Here is a 14,484-nt window from a genome sequence, read left to right on the forward strand (position 1 = left end):
GGATCCACGTGTCTGGAAATCTACACCCAGCCACAGCAGAAAAACTCCAACCAAACCTGCTGCAAACATCCATCACTTCCATCTAAACTGTCTGACAAAGCTGGCTTCAGCCAATCAGCATTAAAGATCGGCTGTCATGTGATGTTAGGGGCAGTTAGCTGATAAGCAGAGATGAACATGGAGAAAAAACAGTTTCAAACATTTTATCAGACAGCAGGTGTCTCACCTGTGGACAGCAGCTCCACAGACGGAGGACACGGAGGCGTAGATTCCTGTCCCGAACACAGACACCCTCCACTGGGTGCAGTCTGGAGGACACAACACCACCGCCCCGTCCTCCATCAGGTCGGCTCCACGGGTCACACAGGTCACAGGGTGCGGCACTGATCAATAACATCAATGTTACCGTGTGACGCCTTCACATGGAATCACACATCACATCACGCAACATCATATGACATCACATGACGTGACATCATATCACATCACAACATATCACATGACATCACATGGCCTGACATCATATCACATCACATGGAGTGGCATCATACGACATCACATCACATGACGTGACATCATATCACATCACATGCAGTGACATCATACAAAATCACATTACATCACATCGCATGACATCATATCACATCACATGGCCTGACATCATATGACATCACATGGCATGACATCATACGACATCACATCATATCACATCAAATGACATCACATGACATCAAATGGCCTGACATCTTATGACATCACATGACGTGACATCATATGACATCACATGGCCTCACATCATATGACATCACATGATGTGACATCATATGACATCACATGACGTGACATCATGACATCAAATGACGTGACATCATATGACATCACATGGCATGACATCATATCACATCACATGCAGTGACATCATATGACATCACATGACATGACATCATATGACATCACATGGCCTGACATCATATGACATCACATGGCGTGACATCATGACGTCACATGACGTGACATCATATGACGTCACATGACGTGACATCACATAGCCTGACATCACATGGCCTGACATCACATGGCCTGACATCACATGACGTGACATCATATGACATCACATGGCCTGACATCACATGACATCACATGACGTGACATCATATGACATCACATGGCGTGACATCATATGACATCACATGACGTGACATCATATGACATCACATGACGTGACATCATATGACATCACATGGTGTGACATCAAATGACATCACATGACGTGACATCATATCACATCACATGCAGTGACATCATTTGACATCATATGACATGGCATCATATCACATCACATCACATCACATGACATGACATCATATCACATCACATGACATCACATGGCCTGACATCATATGACATCACAAGACATCACATCATATCACATCACATGACGTGACATCATATGACATCACGTGACATCACGTGACATCACATGACATCACATGACATCACATCACATGACATGGCGCCATGACAGCCTTCCATAAATCAGATCAGATCAGATGATCCTTCATTCGTCTCTCAGTGTCTAACGCTGCATGTTACTGTGTGATAACCATCCATCCCATAAGATATGAGCATGACAGGAATATTAGCATGTTAGCATTGTCCCTGTGAATGTGTTAGCATGCTGACTAGCATTAAGCTCAAAGCACTGCTGTGTCGAAGTGCAGCCTCACAGAGCCGACATGGCTGCTCTTTATTTCCTCCACAGAACAAAACACCGACTTCACTCCGTTTTATCTGAGTGTCAAATACAAACTGTACAAACAGCAAACACGTCAACACGTTTTACTGGAAAACTGCTTTTTTAATGTAAAAAGCTACTAAAATAAAAGAAACTGAAGAAGTACAAATAAAAGTTACTGTCGTGGTAATAATGTTTTCAGCTGCTGTTAATTTTATGGGATATATGAATAGTTTAACTGACACACAGAAAAACCTTTAAAAAGGATAAAAATGACTCAAACTGGGAGAAATCAACTGGATTTACAGCTGAGGATAAAAAGGGTTTACTGTTGCATAACACTATTCATGAGCGTCAGTAATTCATTGAAATACAGTCAGAATAATAAATGTGCTCTTTGAAAGGACTGACTCGGGATGAAAGGAGCTTTTCATCTGTTTCATCTATCAGAGAGAAAAGACGAGTGGCGAGTTTCAATTTCAGACATTTTTATGATTCGGGTTCAAAATAAACAAAGAAAAACGTTCTGAGGATCAACAACAAGTCAAAGAGGGTTTAAAGGTCCTCTGAGCTCAGAGGAGGAATCTCTCAGGCTGTGATGCAGAACTTCTTTCCATGTGATCAGGTGAAAATGATCAGGTGTGAACGCAGGTTTCCTTCCCCCCCAGCCTCATTTTTAAATCAGGATTAAATGTTTTCTCTCTGACTGCTGAATGAAGTCCACAGACTGAAGCTGCTAACTGTCTGATGCTTCTTGCTTCATGTCAGTGGAAAGTTCGGTCTGAACTGGTCGGAGGGTTTCAGCTGTTGACCGGCGGCGAGCTGATTGGACAGTCTGTCCTCTGAGGGGACGTGAGGACTACGAGTCTCTAAAGTGAGACAACACCGACAGAACTTTCTGCTTCGTCTTTATTTTAACCACCAATAAAACGAGACAACCGCATCATGACATCACTGAGCTTCACGCATCACGAAGACACGCAAAATAATTCAGCTTCCTTCTGGTGTGACTGAGCCTGAAGAGCAACGTGCCGATGTGGGCTGTCATGAACGCTGCCGCCTCTAGGGGGCGCTGACAGCGCTTCAGACAGCTTCTTTCGTTGTTGACTAGTTTTAATTTTGTCTTTATATCATTTTGGTCTCTGTTCTGGACCAACAGCAGGTCCTCACACACCCCCACACACGAGCTTGTACAGTACTGATGAGGACGCCATTGTTACGACGCATTCCTTAACACCTGACCTTCATCATCACCACGACCGTACACGTCTGACCCAACCTTAACCACAGTCCCTCAACCAGCCAAGTCCTAATCCTCACAAAGACCTTTTGCCTTCATTTTCTTCTTGAAGTCTGAAAGCCAAAGAGGTGAGAGCGAGAACAAACACACGTTCTTTGTTTCCAGCAGCTTTTCAACGATTCAGATAAATGAATCAGGAGACATTTCAGAACACATGATTCTGCAGAGAGGGGTCCAGTTAGCTTAACCAGTTAGCTGCTAGCCGGGCCTAGCACGACACCAGCAGGACAGACAGACAGAGAGACAGACAGACAAACAGACAGACTCACCACTGGATCCTGAAGCAAACGTTGAGGAGATGAGGAGCAAAAGGCCTGCAGAGAACAGAGAGATCACATTAACCCGTCATCACATTCACAAAGATGAAGATGAAGATGAAGATGATCTGCAGCCTTTAACAGCGCAAACACGCCAACATTTAACATTACTGTCTTCATCGACCTGGAACAGGTGGATAACTGCCCGCATGATCGACACGATTTCAGATCTAGTGGATCATAAACTGTGATCACATGAGAAGCTCCAGAGCAGAGACACACGTTAACGTTAACGCAACCAATGAGAGGAGGCGTGAGCATCATGTCCAGCAATGTCTCCACCTGTAAGAGACGGCGAGACGCTCGGTCTTTAAACGTCCTCCGGTTTGTCCGACATGAACGGACCGCGGGGACGTTCCTGCAGGTCGGCGACACGTCTGCTGCTGCTTCTAAAGCTTTTCATGGCGTTCTGCAACGTCTGCTGTCTTATTATCTATCTATGAGGAAACAAGTGACAGACTATGATGCAGGTGATCAGAGAACAGAGCAGCGTACCTGAGAGAGGCAGCAGGACGCACAGCTGAGACATCTCCGCACCTGAAACCCAGCCAGCAAATGAGTCAGCAAACAGTGAGCAAAACCAGGCAGTGAAGGAGTTCATACTGTGCATACGGGAATAAAGTGTTCAAAACCAGTCAGCAAAGCAGGCAACCAATGGCTGAACCAGTTAGTAACTGGTTCACAAACCCAGTCAAGAGTAGACTGGTTAACCAGTCAGCTATAAACCGTTACCATTAAGACGGTTAAGCAGTCAGCAAATACATTCATTCAATCAACCAGCAGCTTCACCAGCTTGATCAGAGCAGTCAGCAAGACAGAAAACCAGTCACACAGTAAGAAAACCAGTTAAGATGCAGCTAAATCAGTTTGTCAACCAGTAAAACAACAGTCAACCAATCACTGGTCAGCCAGTAAACAATCAGCCAGTTAGTGAAACAATTACAGATTATAACCAGTCAGTAAACCAGTCAAATAATGGTTAAACCAGCTGGGACACCAGTCAGTTAACGGACAAAATCAATCAGCAGACAATAACTAAACCAGCCTACCAACTGATGGTCAGTCAGTAAACCAGTCAGTTAGTAAATTAGCTCACACATGAGAGAGAAGACTGGCTGCTTAAGTCCTGTTAACTCAATAAACCAGTCAGTCAGTGGTTAAACCAGTCAGCAAACCAGCAACAGTAATGAGTTTGCAGGTCAAACAGTCAGCACAGACGTCAAACAGTCAGTCAGTGAGCCAAGCAGCCAGTTTGTGAACCACACAGTCAGTCAGCAGGTCATCGGATTTAAAACAGCCGGTAAATCAGTCATCAAGCCAGAAATCACACAAACCATTCAGTCCTACAGTAAAGACTTACAGGCTGATTCTCCAGCAGACGTCTGAGGAAAAACTGCAGTTTTTATTCCCTGAAAGCAGCAGGCGGTAAACTGATGATGAGCTGCTGTCGATCGCCCAGCGAGAGAGAGGCAGCCCTTTAAATAAGCTCTCCACACACACACACACACACACACACACACACACACGCACACACACACACCTTACAGCTGTGACATCACAAGAGGAAGTGGGAGGGGCTTCACTGAGGGGTCAACCTGAGAGAGAGAGAGAGAGAGAGAGAGACAGACAGAGACAGAGACAGAGACAGAGACAGACAGGGTGAAAGCAGAACTTCCAGCTTCTCTCTTCCCTTCAGTCAAATCTCGCTGAACTCCCTGCTGACATTTTTAAAAACATCAATACCAGAAGATGTTGCTGCAGGTCCGACTGTAGCAGAACAGTGATTAGCAACAGTCTGCAGAGACCTGATCCCGGACCTGTGAACCACCACACACATTGTTTTTTCACTGATTCAGGTCTGCTGCTCGAGGCTTCTCTGCACAGAGACTCAATAAGTGTCTTCCTACAGTTAGCCAGCTACATCCACAAAATACCAGGAGACGGAAAAGTAACCAACCAAATATCAGCGAGGAAGATGAGGGCAGCTCTGCAGGCTGTTCTACGTCAACTTACACATTCAATAACTTTCTGTTACCTGCTGGTGGAAGTCACGACCACAGCATTCCTGCTGGCTGACATGAAGACAACCTCAGGCTCGTTTGAGGCTCGTTTGAGGCTCGTTTGTGTCGTCCAGTGGTTCTCAGAGTGGGAACATTAATGAAGAACAGGAAATCTGGTAAATAAAACAAACTGATGTTTACATTCAGTGATTCTCACCTAAACATGTTGTGTGTATCATTAAAGAAGTCTGACAGAGTCAGATGGGAAGGTAGCCTAACCCTAGCTTAGCACAAAGGCTGGAAACAGAACGGCTAGCCTGGCCCGGTCCATGGGTAACAAAATCCACCTACCTGAACCTCTAAGGCTCACCAATCAAGACGCCTCGTTCATTTAATCTGCAGTAACTGAGGCGTTAAAACGACAGATGGCTGGTTTATCATGTGTTGCTGTGCAACCAGGAGAGACTCGAGGTAGCTACTGATCCTGACCAAGAAATAATTCTGCACATAAACCCTCCAGACTTTCAGGTTCAAGTCATCAATATTCTCGTGAGTGAGACGTGAGTCTGAGTCGCTAATATTCAATTCCAAGTCTCCCAAAGTCAATTCAATCAATACTCAAGACCGGATCATTAATGTTCAGTTTTGTTCAGTCAGCAATACTTGGACCTCAGTACGAGTCACAGGAGCTGAGTACAAGTACGCAATAGTTTGAGTCAACTATATTCAGTTCCATCACTAATCAAACGGAGATGATCAATAACAAATTCCATTCCAATCGGTTGTTGGTGATTCAGGTTCAAGTCATCAAGATACAGCGATATTTAATTACATCAATACCCAATCCTGATTCAGCGGTTTTACAGTGGATCAGCATTCAGATTGGAATAGATTCAGTGGTCTGTGTTGGCAATTTATTAAGTTCAAGTTATCTCATGCTGGTCTGAGTCTGAGTCCTGGTCCCAGTGGGCAATACTCAAAGTCAGAGTGTCACTCAAGTCCGAGTCTTCAGTTTAAGCTCTTCATGAGCTTTGAAGGTTGCGCTGCTCAGTGACGTGGAATGTCTGAACTCTATTGACTTTATTGACAGCTCATAGAAATTTTTCAAAACAGGACCACCTTCTGTTGGACCGGATTACTGACCGATAACCTTGAAGTGAATGTGAGACTGGAAATGGAAACGTAAACCAGGTGCTGCACTGCTGCGAGACATGAGAGAGAACGAGCTTCTCTGCTTCCTGTTTGTTCAGTGAACTCTGAGGACGTGATGCCCGGACTGAAGGAGGACACACAAGTTAAAGTCAATGACACGAAGGATGTGGAGGGTATGAGAGGACATATGTGTCACACATATCAGCCGCTGTCAGTGAATGATGTCATGACGACGGTCGACCTGGAGGTAAAAACAAATCTCAAATTGCTTTCTGAGGTTTTTGGTTATTTTGTAGACGAAGATGAAGATGATAAATATCGTGAAGTAATTGAACTGTGTTGGTGAAAAAGATAACGTCTGGACTGCGTCTCCAAGTGATGCCGAGGCGTGAAGAGTGTCCAGTGTGATAAAGTCAAGATTTCATCACTTCATCTCCACTTCTTGGCAGATGATGTGGTCTTGTTCATGAGTCAGGACAAGACAGGACACGAGATCCTCGGGCAGATCAGAGTAACATCAGCAGCAATGTGGCCTTTTACTGGACTGGTGTCATGAGAGCGTCTGAAGACTTTCCAGTCCTCACCTACGATTGCCAGCTTTAGGCAGTGACCGAAAGAATGAGGTCGCAGATAAAACCCATTGAAATGAGTTCCTTTGCGTGGCAGTAAGGGCCACCTAACTCATCTCGCCAGGCCCACGAAGGTCAATGCAGATCGTCTCTGTCCGCTGACCATGGCCACGTCTCTTGGGCCATACCTGACCCTGACCCGATCTCGGGGTGTTTAAGGCCGAATGAGTTTTCTCCGCAGGGTGTCTGGTTTCAGCCTTATGCTGGGATCACACTACACAATAGTGTAATCAGTTAATCTGCTCACTGTGCCAGATTAAGTGATTATAGTCATAAATTCTTGCTGTGATTTGGCCAAGAGACATAGCAGACTACATGTTGTTCCTCAACCAGCGGGTAGCTCACATCTTTCACAGCTTACAGAGGTGATCAGAAAGGGGCCAGAGACCCTGACAGCACCAACAGCGCTGTGGGGAAAAGTGTTCTGTGCTCCTGTTGGTCAACATCTCCAACACTTCACAAAAGTTGTAAAACTGCAGTCACAACGTTGTGAAGTGTCCCGTCGGCTGTGTTTCACTGTGACACACAACATTAAACAAAACTAAGACCTGTCACACAAAAACGCTCATTTTCATTGAGGAGGAACGTTTCACCAGGACAGAGCTGGTGCTCCCTCACTTGGCGTCAGTTGTGGTAGTCCAGACTCTGGATCAGAGTAGAGTTTCAGAACTTCAGAGGTTCAGCGATGCAAGTTTGGCCACAAAGCCTGGCAACACAGCAACAACGCAGCGCAGTATCTAACTTTGAAAACCCTGTTCAGAGGCAGGGTGAAGACGAGCAGCATCAGACACACCACCCACAAACCCACCAACACTCAGAAATCTCTCATCCTGTTAACTACCAAAGTCTGCATGAGCAGCCGGACTCACTGAGAATCTCTGTGCAAAATGTTTCCCACACACATTCAGTCTGCTCATCCCAGCTAGCGAGGGCAGCAGCTAGCTAGCGTTAGCTAGTCGTTAGTCCAAATAAAGCAACTTCAAACGAGCTCAGTGTCTCATTTTACAGGCTGACAAAGCAACACAAAACTTTCATCTTCTAACCGAATTAAAAAGTAACTTAACCGACTTTACTGAACTTAAATCCAGGGTTGAGTTTAGCAGCTAGCTGTTAGCTTCCCTCACTCGTTTACTCTAATCCAATCAGAAACCTGCTGGGTTCAGTTCTCATCGCTGACGAGTTAATACAGACGACTGACAGCTGACTGACTGACCTCCAGAAGAGAAACGCACCAGAAAAACTGCGAAGAACTTCGACAGAACCATGGACAGTACAAACCTCGTCCAGACGATGCTGCAGTGAAACGACACTGAAACTACTCGCTGCCGCCTGCGACACAACACACAGGTGTTCATTACGACCATCCTGACATTTAGAACAGCTTAATTCACCTGTCAGATCTCACGTCTGATGGTGGGGTGGCATCCCGGCTGCCCAATCAGATTTCAGGGGTGACCCAGACAAACACAAAAAAACACCTCAATGTTTTTGTCAGACAGATATTTGATCTCAAACGAGTTTCGTGTCACGTGTTGTCGACTCGTAGCCGCCGGACTCCTCATGTCAGCCTCGTTCTATCACCTCTGAAGCTCTGGTTATTGTCGAGGGCCGGGCGGAGCTCAGGGTCAGCTCGGTAGTGTTACCGCTCAGAGGGGAGTGTACCTGTGCACAGGTATACAGGTAGACCAGACAGCAGTGGTCAGGAATTCGGCTTGGCCTGCTCCCAGCATGCAGCTGGTAAAATGAGAAGGGCGAAGAAAATGTCTGAGGGAGGAATGTAACCGAGGCAAAGGAGAACATTTTCAGAAGGCTCTCACAGAATGTGAACATGGAGGCTCAGATAGAAACGGAGATAAAAGAAGATGAAGATGAAGATGTATTAAGCCAAATCTCTGTGTGCTTCAGCATTAAAATAAACTCACATCCTGGACTCAGCTGTCAGAGATTTGACTGATAAAGTGTTTTCTCTTCATGTGTGTCTCCTCTCAGCAGCATTTTCCTCCATATGATGGAAGCTTCAGTCAAAACAGCCTGTTGCCGGGCAGATTTCCAGCCGATCAGTATCAGGAGCATCTTTGTCTGAAAGCAGTTCAGAGGTGCTACTAATGATAAGAGATGGATCAACTCAAACAGTAGCTGTTCTAACACGAGACACGATGAAGCATTCAGCCATTTAAAATCAGTTCATCTTCAGATTCTGGATCAGTCTGGGATGAAATCAGCGGAGAAGAGTTTTGTTCCGAACTGAACCAGCTAAATGCTGAAAGGTGAATTAGCTTCGGCTCTGACTGGATGTCATAGCATTTAGAGCTAAACTAAACGATCCAGCTGACTCCTCTGCTTCCATGTTGACGAGCATCATTAAAATAAATCCTCATTGCTTTTAAACAAATTACTAATTTAAGTTTGCTAATGTTAGCCTTTAGCTACAGCCCCACAGAGCCGCTAACGTAGCTGATGAAGACATCAGTGATGCCGCTTTAGCAGTGAAGAGGAGCTTTAGTTAAACAGCTTCCACCATTTTTACTGTAAATTCAGCCGTTGAACTGATTTCCATCTCGCCCTCGTGACAAAGTCTCCGATCATGATGCCGTTTCAGATTCTGGTCTGTCTGAAACTGAATTTTGTGAAAAACAAGAATGCTGGTGTGGCCAAACCTTGAATCTGTAATAACTCCAGATGTGTCCCGTCTATCTTTAGCTCCCACATCGGTCAGAAGGTTAAACAGGACAGTTAATAATGTTAGCTTGACTGAAAGAAGCTAATGGATGGAGCTCTGTGTGTTTTCATGGACTGACATGTTGTTATTACCTTTATATAACTTGTTCTGGGCTTTCTAATTGAAATCCAGAGCAGATGTGTTGTTTCTTTGTAAATCTTTTATCAGATGGGCGTCCTGTGTGTTCAGGGCAGGAATGTGATCTGTGTTTGGACGCTGGTCTCCCACAGAGCTGCTGCCCAGCAGGAAGTTCAGCCCAGAATCTGTTCACTCCGTGCAGTTTCCGTCTGAACACTGCAGAGCCGCACTGCAGGCTCACAGCAAGGCCCGCGCCCGCCGCCACGTCTTCTTCCTTTTGACGGACGTGAATGCCGTCCCAAACCCTGGCCGGTCGGAGTGTCCTTGAATGCATCAACAACACAGAGTTCTTAGAACGGTCAGCTGCGCGACCACGAGACAATAATGCAGCTCTGTCAACAGAAACGCAGACTAAATGTTGTGACGGATTATCTCTCAGGCCAGTTTTTCATGGAGCAGAACTGAACCCAGAGGCTGCCTGGAGGAAGGAAAACAATCTGACGGCCGCATCAGGAAACGGTCCCAGCAGTTTCTCAGAGTGAGGACACCTGTATCATCTTCCACCTGGATTAGTGTAAATGCTCCAAATAACTTTGCCCTGGAAGAAAAAGCCGCTCTCTCCTCATCACCTGAGACGCTGCTCTCAGGTGGAGCTCAGAATAAAAAGCCGCAGACACCTGATCCATGTGTGTCACGGAGTCCTCGCAGAACAATCGGGTCTTTGTTGAACCACCTGAAGACCGGACACCGTGTTATCTCTGTCCTGCAGAAACCCTGTATGTACGGTCTGACTGCTCCTCTCTGGGCTGTAACACTGTACGCCGACACTGAGAAACATCAGATCAGACAGATTCAAGTGTTCACATGGTCCAAATAACACTGACGGTCAGCTGAGGTCACAGCAGGAGCGGGACGGCAGCCAATCAGATCTCTTAAAGAAGGGGTGGGGCAGTGAGGCTGACCGCTGACCCAGGATCTGAGCTCCTGCTGTCAGCAGGATGATACTGGCTGAAAAACTGGTCAACACGAGTCTGGAATCAGTTTGTAGAAGACAGTTCATCATCATCATCATCATCATCATCATCATCATCATCACAGTCTCCTCTGTTCGTCTCGCATCATTTAAATTTCAGAATCTTTTGAATCTCATTTAAACACTTAACTTCTTCTGAACGGAGTTATTTGAGACTAAAAACGTTCTGAGTTAGAAGAATTTAGTTGAGTTCTGTTAAAGTTGAACAGAGTGTTCAATACTGAAGTAAAAGTAGTAATACCACAGTGTAGAAATACGCTGTTACAAGTAAAATTCCTGCATTCAAAACTTCGCTTCAGTAAAAGTTAAAGAAGTATTATCATCAAAATACACTTAAAGTGCTCGTGATGCAGACTGACTCATTTCAGATCCACATATGACTGGATCATGATTACTGATGAGTTCATCACTTTAACGCTGCTGCTGAACTGATTTTATATACTGCTGCTGGTTTGATATATAAAAATACTTCATCATTTGTATTTCGTATTAATAAGCTGAATCTGAAAAGTACCTAAATGTAGTGGAGTAAAATTTAAATCCTCAAATAAGGCACAAGTAATTTAAAAATGTACTTCAGTGCAGTATTTGAGTAAATGTACTTCATTTTTGTACATTAATCTACATTCAGCAGTTGTGAACGCAGTTAGCTGAAAGGCTAGCTGTGGTCGTGAGTGTAGCGTGACCTCATCAGTACACGGTTGCTGATCGGCTCATTGATCAATGAGTCGGACAGACCAGACCAACAGATTCAACTCAGCAACCCGCAGCTCGGTTTCACAGACAGTAACCGAGTATTGATCGATCTGTTCTGATCATTGCTGAGGAACAAACGACAGGCTTTGATTTTCTCTTAGTTCCTCCATCCCTCCCTCATCACTCGTCTTTCTGTTTTTATCTTTTAGCTTTGATCTCACCTGAACGTCCTCCAGAGCTCCAGACCATCAGAAAACACCTGAGAGGACACAAGACGAGGTTCAGTTCACGGAAAGTAAAGGTTAGTTCATCCATCTGAACGTGCAGATAACCTTCATCATCCTTCGTTTAACCTGAAAACTCATCAAACAGAGATTTAAAAAGAAAGAAAAGCTTTTACAGAACAGATGACGTGATTCATGAGCTCCTTCTTCTGCTGGAATTTCTCCTCGTGCTTCTTCATCTTCAGCCACCTTCAACAGTGCGAGGAGGTGAAATATTAAAGGATCAATCAAAATCAATGCTAAAGTCATTTACACTTAAACATGACAAGTAATTTATCCAGTAATCATCCCTTTAAACAGCCTAATTACCACATTAATAAAAGTCTGTTACCTCATTCATACTTCACAATCTGTGTCTTCTCATCAGCTTCCTTCCTGTTTCCAGGCGGCAGGCGTTCACATTCATCTGTTCAGACTCGACTGCAGCAGCAGATTCAGACTCACGTCCGGCGCTTCATCACCCAATCAAACACAGACGCCACGAAAATACTGAACCACTGGTTCGAGTCAGACTGAAAGATTCTGATTTAATAACCTCAAAGTAAAACCGAGCACACTTTCTTAAAGTAAGTCTCAGTTTTAAGGTTGAGTCTTAAACCTCAGCAGTGGTTTGTTGCTGTTGGCTGCAGGTCACAATAATCACTTCCTGGCAAACATGTTTGTCTTTTGGATTTTCTGTATTTGTGAAAGTATCATTAGCTAATGTTTCCATTAAATCGTTGCCAGATTTCATGTGGGTCAGCACATTCTGCTACCAACAGCCTTCAGAGCGCCGACGGACTGGAGACCAAAGACCTTCTGAGACAAAGATGGGACTGTTTTAAAAACCAAAGTCTCACCATGTGCTCGGACCTTCAACTCCAAACCCACCAATCAGCAGCCTCGGCTCAGCATTAGCGTGCTGCCTCAACAAAACTTGGACTGTGTTGAAGTGAACACGAAATATTTTCCTGAAGAGTTTTGCGTCTCGGTTGAGAAGAAGACAAAGACGACGAGTTGTTCTTTTTCCATCCACCCTTTGCTCTGTGGGCTGCAGTCAACACGGTCACCTCCAGGGGGCGCTGTTGAGGCTTCAGACGTTTAATCTCTGTTTCTTTAACCCAGAGAAAACCTTTTTATCTTCTTTTACATAACACTCTTCTTATGACAGTTAATTAGATGTGAACAGTCGTCATATTAGCACAGTATTAAAGAGTTTTTGATATTTTCCTCTGGCTGATTTGCGGGTTTAACAGGCTGGAATAAGAACATTACAGTCAGTGAGTGTTTCTGGATGTTTCCTCTCATCCAGCAGATAAAACCTGAACGCCCACGTTGAGCTGCAGCCTGCTGACAGTCACGAGGAGAACTTGGATAACCTGGAATAATGTGTGTGTGTGTGTGTGTGTTCTTCTCTGAACACGTGAAGGTGTGTGTGTGTGTGTAGAGTATCACAGTATATGATCTCTTGTCTGTGTATAAGCATCACAGCGTGTTAAAAGAAGTGAGAAGATGATCAGTTTCATTATGCCCTGTGGCTAGCCTAGCTTAGCACAGAGACTGTAAGTGGGGGGAAACTGCTAGCCTAGCTCCAGCGTTGACCACGAGCGAGCAGGACGTCTGTTTGGTCGTCTCCGGGCCGACGTCTCACGTGCTCTCGTCGGGCGTCGGTCGTTTCGGTTTGGTGAGACCAGCTGAGACTCTGATCTGAGGTCAGTACGTCCTGTTACATTCTGATGTTGAGAATCACGAAGACGTCAGCTTCAGAAGCATCAGCTGTTTATTCTTCAAACATTTTCAGAGTGACTGAGACTGTCGCGCTTCTTAAAACTGAAAATATGGTTTTCTTAGTCCTCCTCCTCCTCATCAGTCTGTTTTTCTCCCCTTTTCCTCACTTTCCTTCTTCTCTTCTTCCCACCATCTACTCTTCCCTTCCTCTCCTCCTTTTCATCACCTCCTTGGTGTCCTCCTCTACTTTTTTCTCCTCCTCTGCTTTTACACCTTCAGCCTCCTCGTTTTCTCCCTCCTGTTCTTCTTCTTCTTCTTCCTCATTATTTCAGCTCCCGGGTCATGAAGTCAACATAACAGAGTCGACATCCCTGACACTGAGCTGGGATTAACTCTGTGTGTGTGTGTGTGTGCGCTCGTTTTTCTACATTTGTGGGGTCCAAAAGCTGAACACCCACTCACGATGTGGGGTCCCATAACCGTGTGGGGACTCACCTTCCTAATGGGGACAAAACATAAGTCCCCATAATTTAAATCATTATATTTTCGGGTGAGGACTTGGGTTCGGGCTCGGAAAGTGAAATGAAATGTAATGGAAGTCTATTTAATGTCCCCACAAATGATGGAAACAAATGTGTGTGTGTGTGTGTGGGCGGGTGGTCTCTGCAGTAGAATAATAGAAACAGAAACACGTGGGGTTTCACACTGAGCTGAACTACAAAGCAGAAAGTCTTGAAACATTTCAAAGCTACATGTGAATCCGTCTCACTTCCATCAGCGAATAAATCAGATTTCTGAGAACGGAACGGAACATAAATGATTGTTGTTCAAGAT

At 44.9% G+C, this 14,484-nt stretch overlaps 1 protein-coding gene across 1 annotated transcript in view; it reads right to left on the reverse strand.

Annotated features, from left to right (window-relative positions):
• The window catches only part of coch (coagulation factor C homolog, cochlin (Limulus polyphemus)), an 11,715-nt gene extending 6,947 nt beyond the window's left edge, over positions 1-4,768 (reverse strand). The window contains exons 1-4 of the mRNA XM_041954175.1: positions 4,713-4,768; positions 3,848-3,889; positions 3,305-3,349; positions 227-383 (exon numbers count right to left, since the gene is read on the reverse strand). Of these exons, the coding sequence (XP_041810109.1) occupies positions 227-383; positions 3,305-3,349; positions 3,848-3,881 (236 nt within the window). The 5' untranslated portion in view covers positions 3,882-3,889; positions 4,713-4,768. The remainder of the gene's footprint in view (positions 1-226; positions 384-3,304; positions 3,350-3,847; positions 3,890-4,712) is intronic.
• Positions 4,769-14,484: the final 9,716 nt, after the last annotated feature.

The sequence above is a fragment of the Chelmon rostratus genome, chromosome 15 (assembly GCF_017976325.1).
Source record: "Chelmon rostratus isolate fCheRos1 chromosome 15, fCheRos1.pri, whole genome shotgun sequence".
In the NCBI taxonomy this organism is placed as follows: domain Eukaryota; kingdom Metazoa; phylum Chordata; class Actinopteri; order Chaetodontiformes; family Chaetodontidae; genus Chelmon; species Chelmon rostratus.